The sequence below is a fragment of the Phaseolus vulgaris genome, chromosome 8 (genome assembly GCF_051622355.1).
Source record: "Phaseolus vulgaris cultivar YP4 chromosome 8, ASM5162235v1, whole genome shotgun sequence".
NCBI lineage: Eukaryota > Viridiplantae > Streptophyta > Magnoliopsida > Fabales > Fabaceae > Phaseolus > Phaseolus vulgaris.
In genome coordinates this window covers 58,616,236-58,630,519 of record NC_143505.1, presented here as the reverse complement: position 1 = coordinate 58,630,519, position 14,284 = coordinate 58,616,236, and the positions used below count along the sequence as shown (strand labels likewise).

Below are 14,284 nucleotides of genomic sequence, written 5' to 3'. Positions count from 1 at the left end.
GTGTTGCATACACAAAAAAAATAGATTCTATAAATAGTTAATTGAATGAACAGATCAACAATACACATGAATGCAAGCAGACCTACCATGTGTACAATTTTCAGTGGAATCTAGTCCTAACCTAAGACTTACCTGCATATATTCATTTCAAATAAAGCTCAGATTTTCTTACATGAATTCAAAATAACAATTAATACACTTATTAAACAATCTCATTCTTGCAAAAAAAATAAAAATATTTTATTGAAAATCAATCAGTCAAATTTAACTTGCAAAAATTAGACTATTACCATTTTAGAATTGAGAAAATAACAAAGTATACAACATACTATCAAACACCACCTTATTCTCACTGTTTAAATAAATTTCAAATGATAATCTTCAGAAAATACTTTCCAAAATGATAATAAATTTTTCACATGCCCTAAAAATTACTTTTCCAAATAATATATTTAAAAGCCAAAGAAAAAAGTGTATTAGCAATAAGATGAACAGATACCTTAAACCTTAATCAACCAAGACTAATGGGTCCAAAACAACACTTGTATGTGTTCGTTGAGTAACCACCTCCCCTTCTAAAAACAGCATCGTAGGGTAACAAAAACAATTAATCAATTAATTAAATAAATATTACTATAAGAAATTGGTAATACTAATAGTAAATAATAACACTACTTGATTTTGTGGGATCATGGTTCAAGTCTGATCTTTTATTTTAATAATATTTTTAATAACTAATTGATGAATTTATAAAGATAAGATACGATAATTAAATTTATTTAATACTTTTTTTAATAATATTAATAAGACATTTAAATATTTTAATACGAATAATGATATTCAAAAGGTATAATTAATAATAAATATAATAAATAGAGATTAAAACAAGATTTTATACTAATTATTATAAAGAGTGAGAAATGAGTTAATATTATATTAAAAAAAATATTTTAAAAGAGAGAGACAAATGGATATTTTGATCTAGGATCTCAATATTCTTATACCGGAACAAATTTAAAAATATATAATAATAATAAAATCAATAAAAATTAAAATAAATTAAATTTTGAGATAAAGGTCAAGTAGATTAAATAATCAAGATAACATTAAGATGTATTAGGAATAAATTAAAGAGCATAAATTATACTGATCGCAGCCTAAGAGGGTGTGAAAAGTGATAAGCAATGCAATAACAGCAGTAATTTAAAACTATGCAAAAAAAAAATTAGAACATGTGAATAACTAATATAGTAAAAAGGATATAACTAAATAAAAATAATAATTGAACTAATATAAAAATAACCAGTGAGAACAAATAAATAATTAAAGTCTCAACATAAACAGATTTGATGTATATATAGATACTCAATCTTTGTTGTTTTTACCAGGTGCATGCATATGTATGAAGAGGTGGTGAAAATGACCAATAATGTTGACTCTCGATAGCATCATCTTATTTTTATGAATTTCATGTACTTTTTAAAACTAGTGTGTATTTTTGTATGGAGCTAAAATTATGAGCATAAATCAATACGTAGTTAATATAAGTTTGGATGTAATAAAAAAAATCAACTTTATGCATTAATAAATGTACGAATTGGAGATTTTAAAAATCATGAAAAATACTTCCTTTTCAGATTTTTTTTTTGCTAAACGTTGGGTAATGCCTAAAAAAATCATCTTATTTTAAAAATTATTATTTTTTAGTGAAAAAAAAAAACTGTTCCAAACAGAAAAAATGTGTATGAAAAAATAATTATGAAAAAGGTTGGAATTAATGAATAAAATAGGTGAGTGGATGAGCGCAACATCCGGAATAGTTCCTTAAAGTGAGCCACATTGGGCTTAGCAGAGGAAGACATTTTCCAGCTTTGAAGATATCCACTTTCCATCAACATGGGATGGAATGGGACACAATACAACTTACAAGGACTTCTCCCTTATCCCAATTTCACATTCCATGTACTCATCTCAACTTTCATCTTCAAACCCTTACTAATCATCATTGTTTATTTTATTTCTTAGTATAAGATATTTTTAGAAATACTACAAAATATTTTATAATAATTATATTTATAAATTAATTTTATAAAGTTAAATTATAGTTATTTTCTAATATCATATCAGAATCATTTATAGTCTATTTTAGTAAAAGTTTGTTAATCTTATCGAATTAACATATACGAGTTGTTAGAAACATCTATTAAAAATAAAGATATATGAATCATTTTATAAAATTATTTAGACTTAAAGTTATGTTCTTGTACATACTTTCTATATTATTTTTATAATGTTTTTCTTATAGGATTTTTGTGTGTTTTGAATACACCCAACCCAACAAGACATTTTACTTTGTATGATCTTATTTTCCTAGAATTATTTATTTTCATTGTTCTAAAATGAGAAAATATATTTTTAGTCTGGAATGTTATATTATATGTAAAAACTGTTAAAAAATGTTTTGTGACAGTGGGTAGAGGGAAGGGTGCGATAAGGGAGTTGCATTCGGGGAACAAGAAATATCATATTCGGATAAAGTCGAATCTTACTCTGCCCGTGAAAAAGATTATGATAAAATTGATAATGCAATAAAAAAAATAGCACGTACTAATCTTATCCAACGCATCTTAAAGCTTTACTTATAAACCGTCCAAGTCTTCTCTTCACAACACACAAAAAGGTTGTTGTGTTGCGATTCTATTTCGAGTAAACCTTTAGAACAGAGAAAAGTGTGCCTATATGTTTTCACGCATTCACTGCTAGCCACAGATACAAATCGTTGCGTGTGGTGTATTGGTGGGGAAGAACAACAACAAAGTTCAGACATTAAAACCCCAAAAGGGTATTTCAGAAACAAGATTTGTAGGACAGAGATGGAACACCCAAAGTATAAGGTTGTCGAAGCTGATCATAACAAGGGACCAGTTAATGAGTGTGTTCTTGCTCGTTCTTTTTCTTTTTCTGAGTCCGAGTCTGAGTCAGGAATTTCTTCATCGTTGGATTCTGATTCCTTTGAAGAGGTTACATCCTCTGTTTCTTCTTCTTCTTCGGCTGAACAATTTGCAACTGAACCGTTGAATGATATGTCTTCCTTGTTTCAACAACTTCCTGTCAAGTAAGCTTCTTTTGCCACTGCTTTTGTTCTGAGTTTGTAAAAGTTTCAAACACTTTTTGTTCTAGAATACAACAGATTACACCATGAATCAGAAACCATGATTCATGATCTGAGTTGTTGTAAGTGGGTCTAAATGTAAGAATCATTTATACAATTTTCTGAATCAATAATGTTATTGTTATGCATGGCAATTGTGAAAGAAAATTTTCTGAAGGTTGTGTTTGATAATGTGTAGGAGGGGGCTTTCCAAGTATTACCAGGGAAAGGCAGAGTCTTTCACTTCATTGGAAAAAGTGAGGAGATTGGAGGATCTAGTGAAGCCAGAGAATCCATACAATAAGAAGTTCAAGTCTTGCAGAAGCTATGGAGGAGTAATGGGTGAGTCTGAGAGAGAAAAGTGCACCACTACTTCTTCCAGTGCTATTATCTCTAAGCAGGGAAGTGAGAAGAACTTCATGGTTAGAAAACCTCCAATTCTACCTCATAGATCTACCACTACCACCTCCATTCCTAATCAAACTGCTTTGTTTGTTTGAAAAATGGAAGAAACAAGTTGTTGTTTGTGATCTAATGGTTTTGGTTCTTTTGGTGGATTAGTATTGGTTTTAGAAATTTTCAGTCATAATCTTTAAAAATGTAATTAGTGGTATGTTGATTTAGTTAGTTTTTTTCTCTCAAAGAAAACGGATAAGAAGATTAAGTTTAGGACATCTGTTAATAAAATGGTTATAAAAGAGATTAGTGATTTATAATTTGCCGATGATCGGAAAATTGTTTAATCTGTTATTAGCATGGCGTTCCAATTTATACTGCAAGTAAAATTTTCAATAAATATTAAATTGACTGGTATAACTTCTTTAATTATTTGTTTATATGGGATTGATACCAATATTACAGTATCTACTTCGCCAATTTATAATTTGTTAATAAGATATGAGGCTAAGACACACTCGTGAGACATACGTATTGAACAGTAACATACTCGTACTATACTTGTAGGATACGTATCGGTGAAATGTACAATTCAAAAAATATTTGTAAGATTTCTGACAATTTTAGTATTTTTAAAACAAAATTTTAAAAGAAAAAAATATATTAATTTTTTAAAATTTAAATTTGTTGTATAATTTTTTATTATGATTATAAAAATAAAGAACAAATTCTTTTGAATAGTCATGGAAATAATCTTTTTACTTCAAAAAGAATTTGAAACATACTTCTGCACGTAAATCTTTATTGTCAATTTATATAATTAATATATAGATTTGTTCATGTGTCCTAAATTTTATAAATTATACATATCTTTTATGTCCGTGTTCGTGTAGTATCAATGTTCGTGTTAGTGTTTGTTTGTAAGTAACTTTATTTAAATATTTTTTTAAAATAAAGTAAGTAAATTAGAGTTACTGATCAGAAAAATATTAGTATTTTTTATATTTAATTTTATAAAGAAGTTAATTTTATTTAAACTTATATTTTTAGTACAATTATTTTGAATTTTTATAAACAATATTTTTACTTGAATTAAGTTTTGCAATACTTTTTTTTCATTTGAGTTTATATATTAAATAATAATTTTAAAAAACTATTTAAAATTGAAGAAAAAAAAAAGTATTTACAGTATTTGTGAATATAAAATAATCAGTAAAGTAAAGCAGATAGCAAGATATATAATTGAACGGAATTTTTTTGGGAATAAATAGCAACTATTTGTATATAGTGAACTCCATTTATTAACATAATATATTAAAATTTACATGTAGTTAAATAATAAAATTGGAAAAATATGTAATTCAAGACATATGTTATAATATAAAAAAATAAATAATATTATATAATAGGATGAAATATTATGTTAAAAAAAATTATTGTTGTTTATTGAATAGAAATTTGTATTATTTATCACTAGTACAAAAACGTTCATTAATGATGGTTAAAAAGGTCATATAAAGACAGTTCTCGAGTCGTCGTTATAAATCAGTTATTTATAACAATGGTTACTGTCGTTATAAAATCACATTAATAACACATGTTAAAACGCTGTCAAATAACAATGATTTTTTTTAAAAATGCATTTTTAACGATAGTTCTAGTGGAGAATCATCGTTATAAATGTTTTTAACGACGATTCTAGTGGAAAACCGTCATTATAAGTGTATTTTTCATAAAAATATATTATTATATTTTTTTTTTAATCTTAAATAAAATATCAAATTTTCATAACAATAATACATGTAATATCATAATTTAAATATGAAAGTCTACAATAAGCTCTATAAATATATGAATTTTTTTTATGTCATTCTAAAGTGTTATACATGATTACCTTAAAGTGCATCTAAATAAGTTTCTTTGCATTTATACTTGCACTTCTCCTCCCACTCAACATGTTATATCAAGAATAAGCACTGAAATAATAAGATTTCATGTTACAACACACACATAACATTATGTAATGTAATGTATGAGTAATAAATTTGTGAATGTAATATAATCATAATGGTTTGATAAATTTCTATTTTATACTAGGAAACATCATGCAAAATTTTAGAATTTTCTGACAAGCGTAAGTATGAGAACTAAAACCTCAAAATACCTTAAAAATACCTAAATAATAGTACACGATGGACTTTTGAAATTTTGATGGACCCCAATCCCCTTCGGAATTGGCCAAGTGATTTGTTACCTCGTTTCAAGCAACTTTTATTTTTTACACGTTTCCATTTGACTTCTCTATCAAAAGTTATGGTCGTTTGAAGTTTTTTCATGCTAATTTTTGTCAACTCCAAATCTATCACTTTTCTCTTCAATGACACGACTCCTCCATCAAATATTCACTAAATGAATTTTCCACAAACTACCAACTAATCAACACATAGATACATGCAACACAATCAATGTATACAAATATTACCTAATTCATTATAAAATAAAATTCAAATTGTCGAGGATCGGACACCCTCAGACTCATAATCAACGCATATGTTGCATTCATAAGAATATTAAAATAAAGAATATTCAAACACTAACATGACGGGAAAAATGGCATGGGTGAGCGGTGACACGATGGAACAGAACTAGTGTTGTGGAGGAGCACCGGTAGCAGCACGACAACAACGTCCTTCCAATCTAATCCAATGAACTCTAAAATATTTTGAGACACTCATCAAATAAACATTTTACATATGTACATCTTTTATTTTTTCCTACATAATCCCCGTAGCCAAGTCCTGTAAAACGCTACCATGTGGAGTAAAAACAACACAACAATTTAGTGAATTGGTTATCTTACTAATAGACATTGAATTTAAAATGACACAAAGAACATCTTTGAGAGTGATTTTGAGAGTGATTTTGTCATTGAATTTAATTGTGACTGTAGATGAAATGGGCGAGGTTGAGTCTTGGGCAGATTAACATTTGAAATAAATGATGATGAAGTGTGTGTGAAAAATTGTGAATCAGATCCAATGTGATCGATTGCTCCGCTATCCAAAATTCATGGTTTCGTAAAAGCAGAATTAGAAGAGGAGTTATGGGCAAGCAGACCTGCAGAGCTAACAAACGTGTCACTTTTACCGTTATTGTTGAGCGAGTAAATAGCCTTTGCCAATTGTTGAATTTGCTCGGCACTGAAACCTTGTACGAGGTTTCTATTGGACTTGTTACTGATGTCTTCTTTGCCAGACATGATTTTTTATTTAGGGGATAAAAATGGAGAGGCGGTTAGGGCACCGATATATAGAGAGAGTTTCTATCTTCAAATTACAATTTAATTAGGTAGGATGAGATTCTATCATTATTAAATTAATTGCATATAATTGGATACAATATCGTACAATATTGCATACAATAATTGCATATAATTTGATAATTATTATTTTCTTAATAGAAGGGTTCATTAAACCTAGTACTAGCCAATTTTTCTCCCTGGTCCTCCTCATAAAAAAAAGACAGCACTTGGCGTTTATGTGTAGACTACATAGCACTCAATGCAGTCACCATACTTGACCGTTTTCCCATACCCACCATTGATGAACTTTTAGATGAATTGGGATCAACTACAATTTTTACTAAGATTGACTTGTATTCAGGGTATCACCAAATTAGACTCAACCCAACAGACACTCCCAAAACAGCCTTCATAACTACAAATGGACACTGTGAATTCCTAATCATGCCTTTTGGCTTGACTAATGCGCCTTCAACATTTCAGGCAGCAATGAACGACCTCCTCAGACCCTTTCTTAGACGATTTGTTTTAGTTTTTTTTATGACATTCTGATTTACAGTCCCACATTTCAGGACCATATCACCCATTTAGAGCTTATTCTTAAATTGTTAGAAACCAAATCTTTTTTTGCTAAGCTTTCTAAATGCAGTTTTGCCACAACAACAGTAAGCTACTTAGGCCACATCATTTACCCAGCGGGCGTAGCTCCAGACCCAGAAAAAATAATAGCAATAAAAAAATGGCTCGAGCCACACCGGATTCTATAGAAAGTTCATTCGCAATTACGTCACTCTCGCCGCTCCTCTCACCGATTTATTACATTATCCAAGGTTTACATGGCCAAATACAACACAAGAGGCTTTTACAACAATGAAAGAACAAATAGCCAAGGTGCCTAATCTACGTCTTCCTGATTTCTCCCAACCATTTGTCATTGACACTGACGCATCCGTGGTTGCCATTGTAGCAGTTCTTAGCCAAGCAAATCATCCCATCGTGTTTTTCAGCAAAAAAATGTGCCCCGCCTCCAAGCAGAATCAGTATATGTGAGGGAGATGTATGCAATCACAGAGGTCACAAAAAGTGACGTCAGTACTTGTTAGACAACCAGTTTAAAATTTATACAAACCAAAAAAGCCTCAACACACTCTTGTCCCAAACCATTCAAACACCAGACCAACAGAAATGGACAGCAAAACTTCAAGGTATGATTTCCAAATAATTTACAAACTTGAAAAAACGAACGTGGTGGCTGATTCGCTCTCTCGCCAAGAGTCGTCGTCCATAGCCCTGTTGCTAGCCATCTCCACCCTGTTGCCCACCATTTTCAAAGAATTGCATCAATATTTCACCACAGAGGAAGGTCGCCACTTGATTGCGTTACACACTCGAAACCAACCAACGCGATGTTTGTCTGAATGTCGACGTATATCAATACTTCAGTGACAGAAGCTAAGAGAGATATCATATCAAATACAATAAGCATAAGAAATTCTTTTTTATTTATAAAAATGGGCATTCCAATCACTTGATGGTAACCCTGGGACAATGAAGACTGCAACGAACATCACATATTTATGGTCAGAACATCCACAATTGCAAAGGTCTCAACTGTTTCTTTTATCCATTTCTCTCCATCTTTCATCAATATGGATTATTTATTATGGACTATTTATTAAGGAAATAATGATTATCAAATTATAAGCAATTAATGTACATTATTGTACGCAATTAATTTAATAAGAAGTGTTTATTGTTTTACCATCTTTTTATATACAATTTTCTTATATTATTATTGTATTATTGTATTTCATACATCAAGCACTAGTTAGAGAAAACTAATGAAGATGAATGCATCTTAAACCATTGAATTTCTCTTTGCATTTGCAGAGTAACATCAACTTTTGCATTGGCAGAGTAGCACCAAATCTATGATTCAGATCAGAGAAAGGTCCTAAATGTGCTACCAGGTGCAACAGGTTATTGTCAAACATGTTTGTTTGTGCTATAATTAATTATATTTTTATTTCTAAAGAGAGTATGCATATAGTTCTCCATTGCCCTTAAGAGATCATGGTTAGCCTTCCTCGCCGCATTTATGAACTGAATATTTTCATGCTTTGCTACATCCAACATTAGTTTCAAGGAAGTTGAGGTTCATCTTCACTTACCAACTTCAGGGAAAATATTAAGAAAATAATGATGATTATCAAATTATACGTAATAATTATACATAATTATTGTACGTTATTGTACGCAATTATATGCAACTAATTTGATAATGATAGAATCTCATGATTAGTTGATCACTACATAATTAGTTGGTGAAGTGTTGACAAGATACAACTACCAACAATGGAAAAATCTCATCAAAACGTATCTCAGGGGTCAAAATCTCTAGGATGTTATCGAAATTGTTTCTACTCTGACGCGCATTGATGGATAGAGAGACGCAAAGGCTTTGCATATCATTCAACTCTCATGCGGACCAAACAATCAAATTAAACACTTAAAAATTGCCAAAAAAGCTTGGAATCACTTGGTTGCGCTTTACGCTTATGAGTTTATAGTTGAACCACATATTAGACCTAATACTACTTGTTTAGATGTTTCTTTAAATCTTTCTTTATATCTATATATTTACACATAACATTAATTCCAAATATTTGTAAATGTTGCACAAAGCTCTGTATTAGTTTGTTTTAAAATGATGACTAGAGAGGCGCAGGCTCATACATGAGGGAAACATGGTATGCCATATTTTGGGCTTTGAGTTCAGGTAGAACAGTTTTTCATGTTGCAACAATAATGACATTTGAAAATACACAACATGCTTGGCTGCTCATTGTGAAATGGTTAATTTGAATGTTAAAAGAAGTCATTCTTATATGAATGGTTAAGTTTAATTTGATTTTTTATTAAATAGTTTTTAATAAAAAATCGAATTAATCATTTAAAGGAGTTATTTTTTTATTAGTAATAAAAATAAAAAAATAAGAATCACTTTAAGGATGATCCAACCATGTACAAAATCGTATCCAGAAGTTTGTCACTAACTTAGTAAAACAAATACAATCTGACCAACCTAAATAAATTACTTATGTTTAATCAGATACATACAAACTAGGATCCAAACACCAATCAAAAAAGGAAAAACTGTAATAAGATATTCATATACCTATGTAGGAAAAATAGGTACAAATCAAAACTTTAATTATTTTTAATCAAGTCTTCTAACCCCTCATACTTCATTTATATTTTTATCTTAGTTGAATAATTGAAACTGGAGAGTCAAATTTTATTTTTTCAATACTAGGAATAAGTTTTTTCTATAATTAATTCAATTTTAATTTTTTTTAAATTTTTTTTTATGCGTTAACCCACATGCCCGCGAGTTATCTCTTATGCAGAACAAGTGCGTGAAATGAGCTCGTTGGGCGAGCAGCCCGCATTGCCACCCTTAATAAAAGGATAAACAAAATCACAAAAAGACATATACACACTATAACAAAATCATTGAATAAAATTTAATTTTAAAAAAATGAAATATATATTATATTAATTTAAATATTATTATAAAAATTAAAAAATTATTAATTTTTAAATTGGTATCTTATTAGTTATCAATGTTTTAAATATCAACTTTAAAATCTAAATAATTGATAGTTAAAACCTAGATAGCTAATTAGATATTAGTTTATAAATTATTTATTAAATTTATAAAATAAAAACTAAAAACTTAATATTTTGTAAAAAAAAAATATTATCAAATTGTTAAAGAAGTCTAATCGAATTGATTGAGTAGAACTTCTAAAAATAAAAAATAAAAGAAATACCATGATAATATCAAAATATCTAATACATAGCAAAGAATTATTAAATGATATAAATAAATAAAAATTACTAGTTACTACTTCATCGTACTTATTCATTATATTTTATTTATTTTTAACCATACTCATTATATTTTATGTGAATAAATATTTTTTTTCAATTTTCAATACTTTCAATGAAAAATTTCAAAAAAAATCTTATGAGAAGAAGCCCAAACAGCCCATGAGAAGTCCACATAGGACCCAATTAATAGTGCTGTGAGTGTTCCCACATAAACAAATACTTGTTTTTGCGCTTAACCTTCTCGGTTGCCGCGGAGGAATATGGCGAATGCCAAATGAGGGCACCGCACAGTTTTAACTTCGTTAGAACCAACGGTTTGTTTTTCTTTTTCTTCATTTTTTCTTCTTACCAGTGCTTTCGTTGTTTCTAATATATATATTCATCTCTTCCCCCGTTCATGCACATTGATTGGGTCTTTCTTGCAGTATTACCGCTTATTTTGAATACCATGATCTCCACGATTTCAAACTAATTTTGAATGTTACATTGTTGTCATATTCATCCCTTGCTAATTGATATTTGCCTCTTACAGCGTGTCCTCGTGTTTTGTTGAACTCTGTGTATTGTTGAGTTAATTGTTTTTGAATGATCCTAATTGAATGATGGCTGCAGAGTGATAAAAGGGAATGATGGGGCAGTGTGAAGGAAAATTGTGGCTTTGGTGGGATTATCAGTTAATGAACTGGAATGCCCTCTTTGTTAGTTTTTAATGATCACGTTTATTTCTTGTGTTGCTGCTTCATGTTCCAGATTCTCAGAAAAATTTCTTGCTATGCCTCTATTTTCCTCTTTGATCAATGTACTTTCTATCAGTTCCCAGACCATGGGGTTATTCCTTGGCTGGGGAAGTAACAATTGAAGGGCCTTACTTTTATAATTTGTGGAATTGATTTTCGTGGTGTTTCTGGATTAAGATATTGACCATACTCTGAATATTTTGTTTGCTTTCAAATTGAAGTGGCTTGTTAGAACCTTGTGAATCTCAATCATTTTTTGGAATGAGCAAATTACAATTAACAAGCACATATAGATACTGTTGTGATAAAAGCTGAACTTTAGAGTATGTTTCGACATTTATAAGTGTTATTCTTGATTCAATTTTGTTTATTATATTTTTTGGTCTGATTGCAGGAAAGGAGATAGTATGCTTCTCTTTGATATTAGGGACAAATTGTAACTTCTGTGTTCTTCAAGGGGTTCTGAGTTCTATATATACCTTCTTATAGTTCCTTTTCTAATTACTTTTCCATGAACCCTATGCTAAAGGACAGCAACACAAAAGCCACATCGAAACTACCCCGAAGGGGAAAAAGAAAAAAGAAGGGTCTGGAAGTAAAGGATGCTCAAGTAGCAGAAAACCCATCAGAATTCTCATTTGCTATAGCCAAAATTGCAGTTGCTCAAATCTGTCGATCAGCTGGATTCAAAACGACCAAAAGCAATGCTCTTGAAACCTTAACTGCTGTTTCCACTAGATATCTGGAAACAATTGTGAGATCAGGTGCCTCATTTGCTAGTGCCTCCAATCGTACTGACTCCAACCTCTTTGACCTCGTCAATGGCATTCATGATCTCTGTTCTGTTGAAGGATTTCCGGGTGGTTCAGCGATCCACAAAGGTGACCTGCTGAGGTCTTCCGCTTTAAGAGAGATTATGAATTTTGTCAACCTCTCTGATAAAGTTCCTTTTGCTAAACCAATTAAATGTAGAGATGTTTCTGAAGTAACCATTGATTCTGGTACATTAACGTGTTTCTCTAACCAAGCCAAAACTCACATACCGAGGTGGCTCCCACATTTTCCTGAGCAAAACTGTGATCAGGTTTTAGTTAAGGAGAGGAAATGTGGGGAGAAATATTGGGAGCATTCATTTGCTGGGGACGAAAACAGTGTCATATCACAGAGCAACCACATGAATGGAAAAGAAGGGAAAGACACAAGGATGGAATTGCCAGAGGGAAGAGAAAAAATGAAGTTTAAAATTAGAGGGGAGGAGGAGAAGCACGTTGGATTGGGTGTGAATATGTTGACTGGGGTTTGTAAAGGAAGGAAACGAGTGTCTTGGAATCACAACAAAATGAATGGTTGTATTATTGATAACAACCAAGATGAGAAAAGATAGCATGATTGTTATGGAATGAAATTATGTTTGTAACTGATGTGTAAGGTCAGATTATGAAAAAAAAAGAGGCTGATATGAAAACAAACGAAAATTTGGTGCAGCCTAGTTTTGACCAAGGTTTCAAGTTTGTTATGGCTTGCTTTTGAAACTTGTCTTTTAAAGAAAGTGCTTTGTTCGGAAATTCTTTTTGTATATAGTAACTATCCTGGCCAATTACTGCATTCTAGATTTATTTTCAACCCTTTTGGACAGTATATTTTGAAGGTATGAAATTATGATTTGTTAGCTGTTATCAAATGTTTTTTCTTTTCGACTTTCTATTAGTAGCAGTTTGCTACTACTAAGTTTTACGTTAGTAGGCCTCATTGCTGTAGTTCTTAGATCTTCCTGTAATGTTGGGTCACTTCTTTTGAGTCCTTGTATTTTGTTTTGGGCCTCTTTTGGCCCGGTGAATATATGAATGAATCAAATTAGTGAGGTTTCAATACTTCGTTAAGATTCAAAGATCTAAGAGTCCAATGCAAATCATTATGCTCAACTCATAATTTATTTATTTTTGGGTATATATCTTTACTTAGGTGTTTATACTTGAGTGCATATTCAGTTATAAATTAGTTTTTATATTTAAGTTATACATCAGTTAATATTTTGTATATCTAATATGTTAGGGAAATAATTTTAAAAAATTGTTTATGAAACTATTCCAAGTGATAACTTCATCTTTCTCGTGCATTATTTCTCTCATTCCCAATAATCAATATTCAACTTCCTTAATTAATTGAAAGATGATATGTGTTAAGTTCCTATCAAGTATGGTCTTACCATTAGATTTGAAAGGATAATGTGTTATGGAAGCATGTTAATGTAAAGTTAGAGCTCACTCTGCTACCACTCCTTCCAATCTACAACTGCTGCATGACAGCCATAACGACACTTGTTGTTAAAGAGTAGTAGTTATCTAAGCACATAATGGAAATAGAATGGAAAATCATATTAATATTTATTTCAAGTCTTTATAAAAGTTCCGTATCTCCTATTTGAAAAATGCTTTATGAATACAAAACTCACGCAATTTCATAAATAATCAGTGGACAGTTTTCAATTACATTTAAAATTACATCTAATACGTATTAATAATTAACAAATATTTTGTGCTTAAAATTATACATATTTTAGAGATAAATTGTTAATAAAGTTAAATATATTTTTAAGTACTTTCACACAAAATTTATTTTTATCTTAATTTAAGGTTTAGACTTTTTCTGAAAAATTATTGAAATAAGTTTTAATTAATTTTTTTAACGTAATATTATAGTATTATAACATCACTATGAGTTATCATGAAATACATAAACTATAATAATTATTATAGTTGTTTTGTTGCATTTATATCGACTTTTTTTTTATCCCTATATGTA

The 14,284-nt window shown here is 30.0% G+C and overlaps 2 protein-coding genes across 2 annotated transcripts; both read left to right on the top strand.

The window, feature by feature from the left end:
• The first annotated feature begins 2,657 nt into the window (after window positions 1–2,657).
• LOC137826770 (uncharacterized) lies at window positions 2,658–3,899 on the top strand. The gene is made up of 2 exons (XM_068632907.2): window positions 2,658–3,115; window positions 3,351–3,899. Exons 1-2 carry the CDS (start codon window positions 2,874–2,876, stop codon window positions 3,649–3,651), a joined length of 543 nt encoding a protein of 180 aa, XP_068489008.1. The 5' UTR covers window positions 2,658–2,873; the 3' UTR covers window positions 3,652–3,899.
• A 7,040-nt stretch (window positions 3,900–10,939) lies between these two features.
• LOC137826586 (transcription initiation factor TFIID subunit 8) lies at window positions 10,940–13,155 on the top strand. Its single transcript, XM_068632599.2, has 2 exons — window positions 10,940–11,059; window positions 11,877–13,155. The coding sequence occupies exon 2, from the start codon at window positions 11,994–11,996 to the stop codon at window positions 12,864–12,866; it is 873 nt and encodes a 290-aa protein (XP_068488700.2). The 5' UTR covers window positions 10,940–11,059; window positions 11,877–11,993; the 3' UTR covers window positions 12,867–13,155.
• The last annotated feature ends 1,129 nt before the right edge of the window (window positions 13,156–14,284 follow it).

Excerpts from the sequence above, each read along its gene's own strand:
- LOC137826770 (XM_068632907.2), top strand. The coding sequence starts at position 2,874 with ATGGAACACCCAAAGTATAAGGTTGTCGAAGCTGATCATAACAAGGGA. Across the intron at positions 3,116-3,350 it reads TTTCAACAACTTCCTGTCAA|GAGGGGGCTTTCCAAGTATT; the intron begins GTAAGCTTCTTT and ends GATAATGTGTAG.
- LOC137826586 (XM_068632599.2), top strand. The coding sequence starts at position 11,994 with ATGAACCCTATGCTAAAGGACAGCAACACAAAAGCCACATCGAAACTA.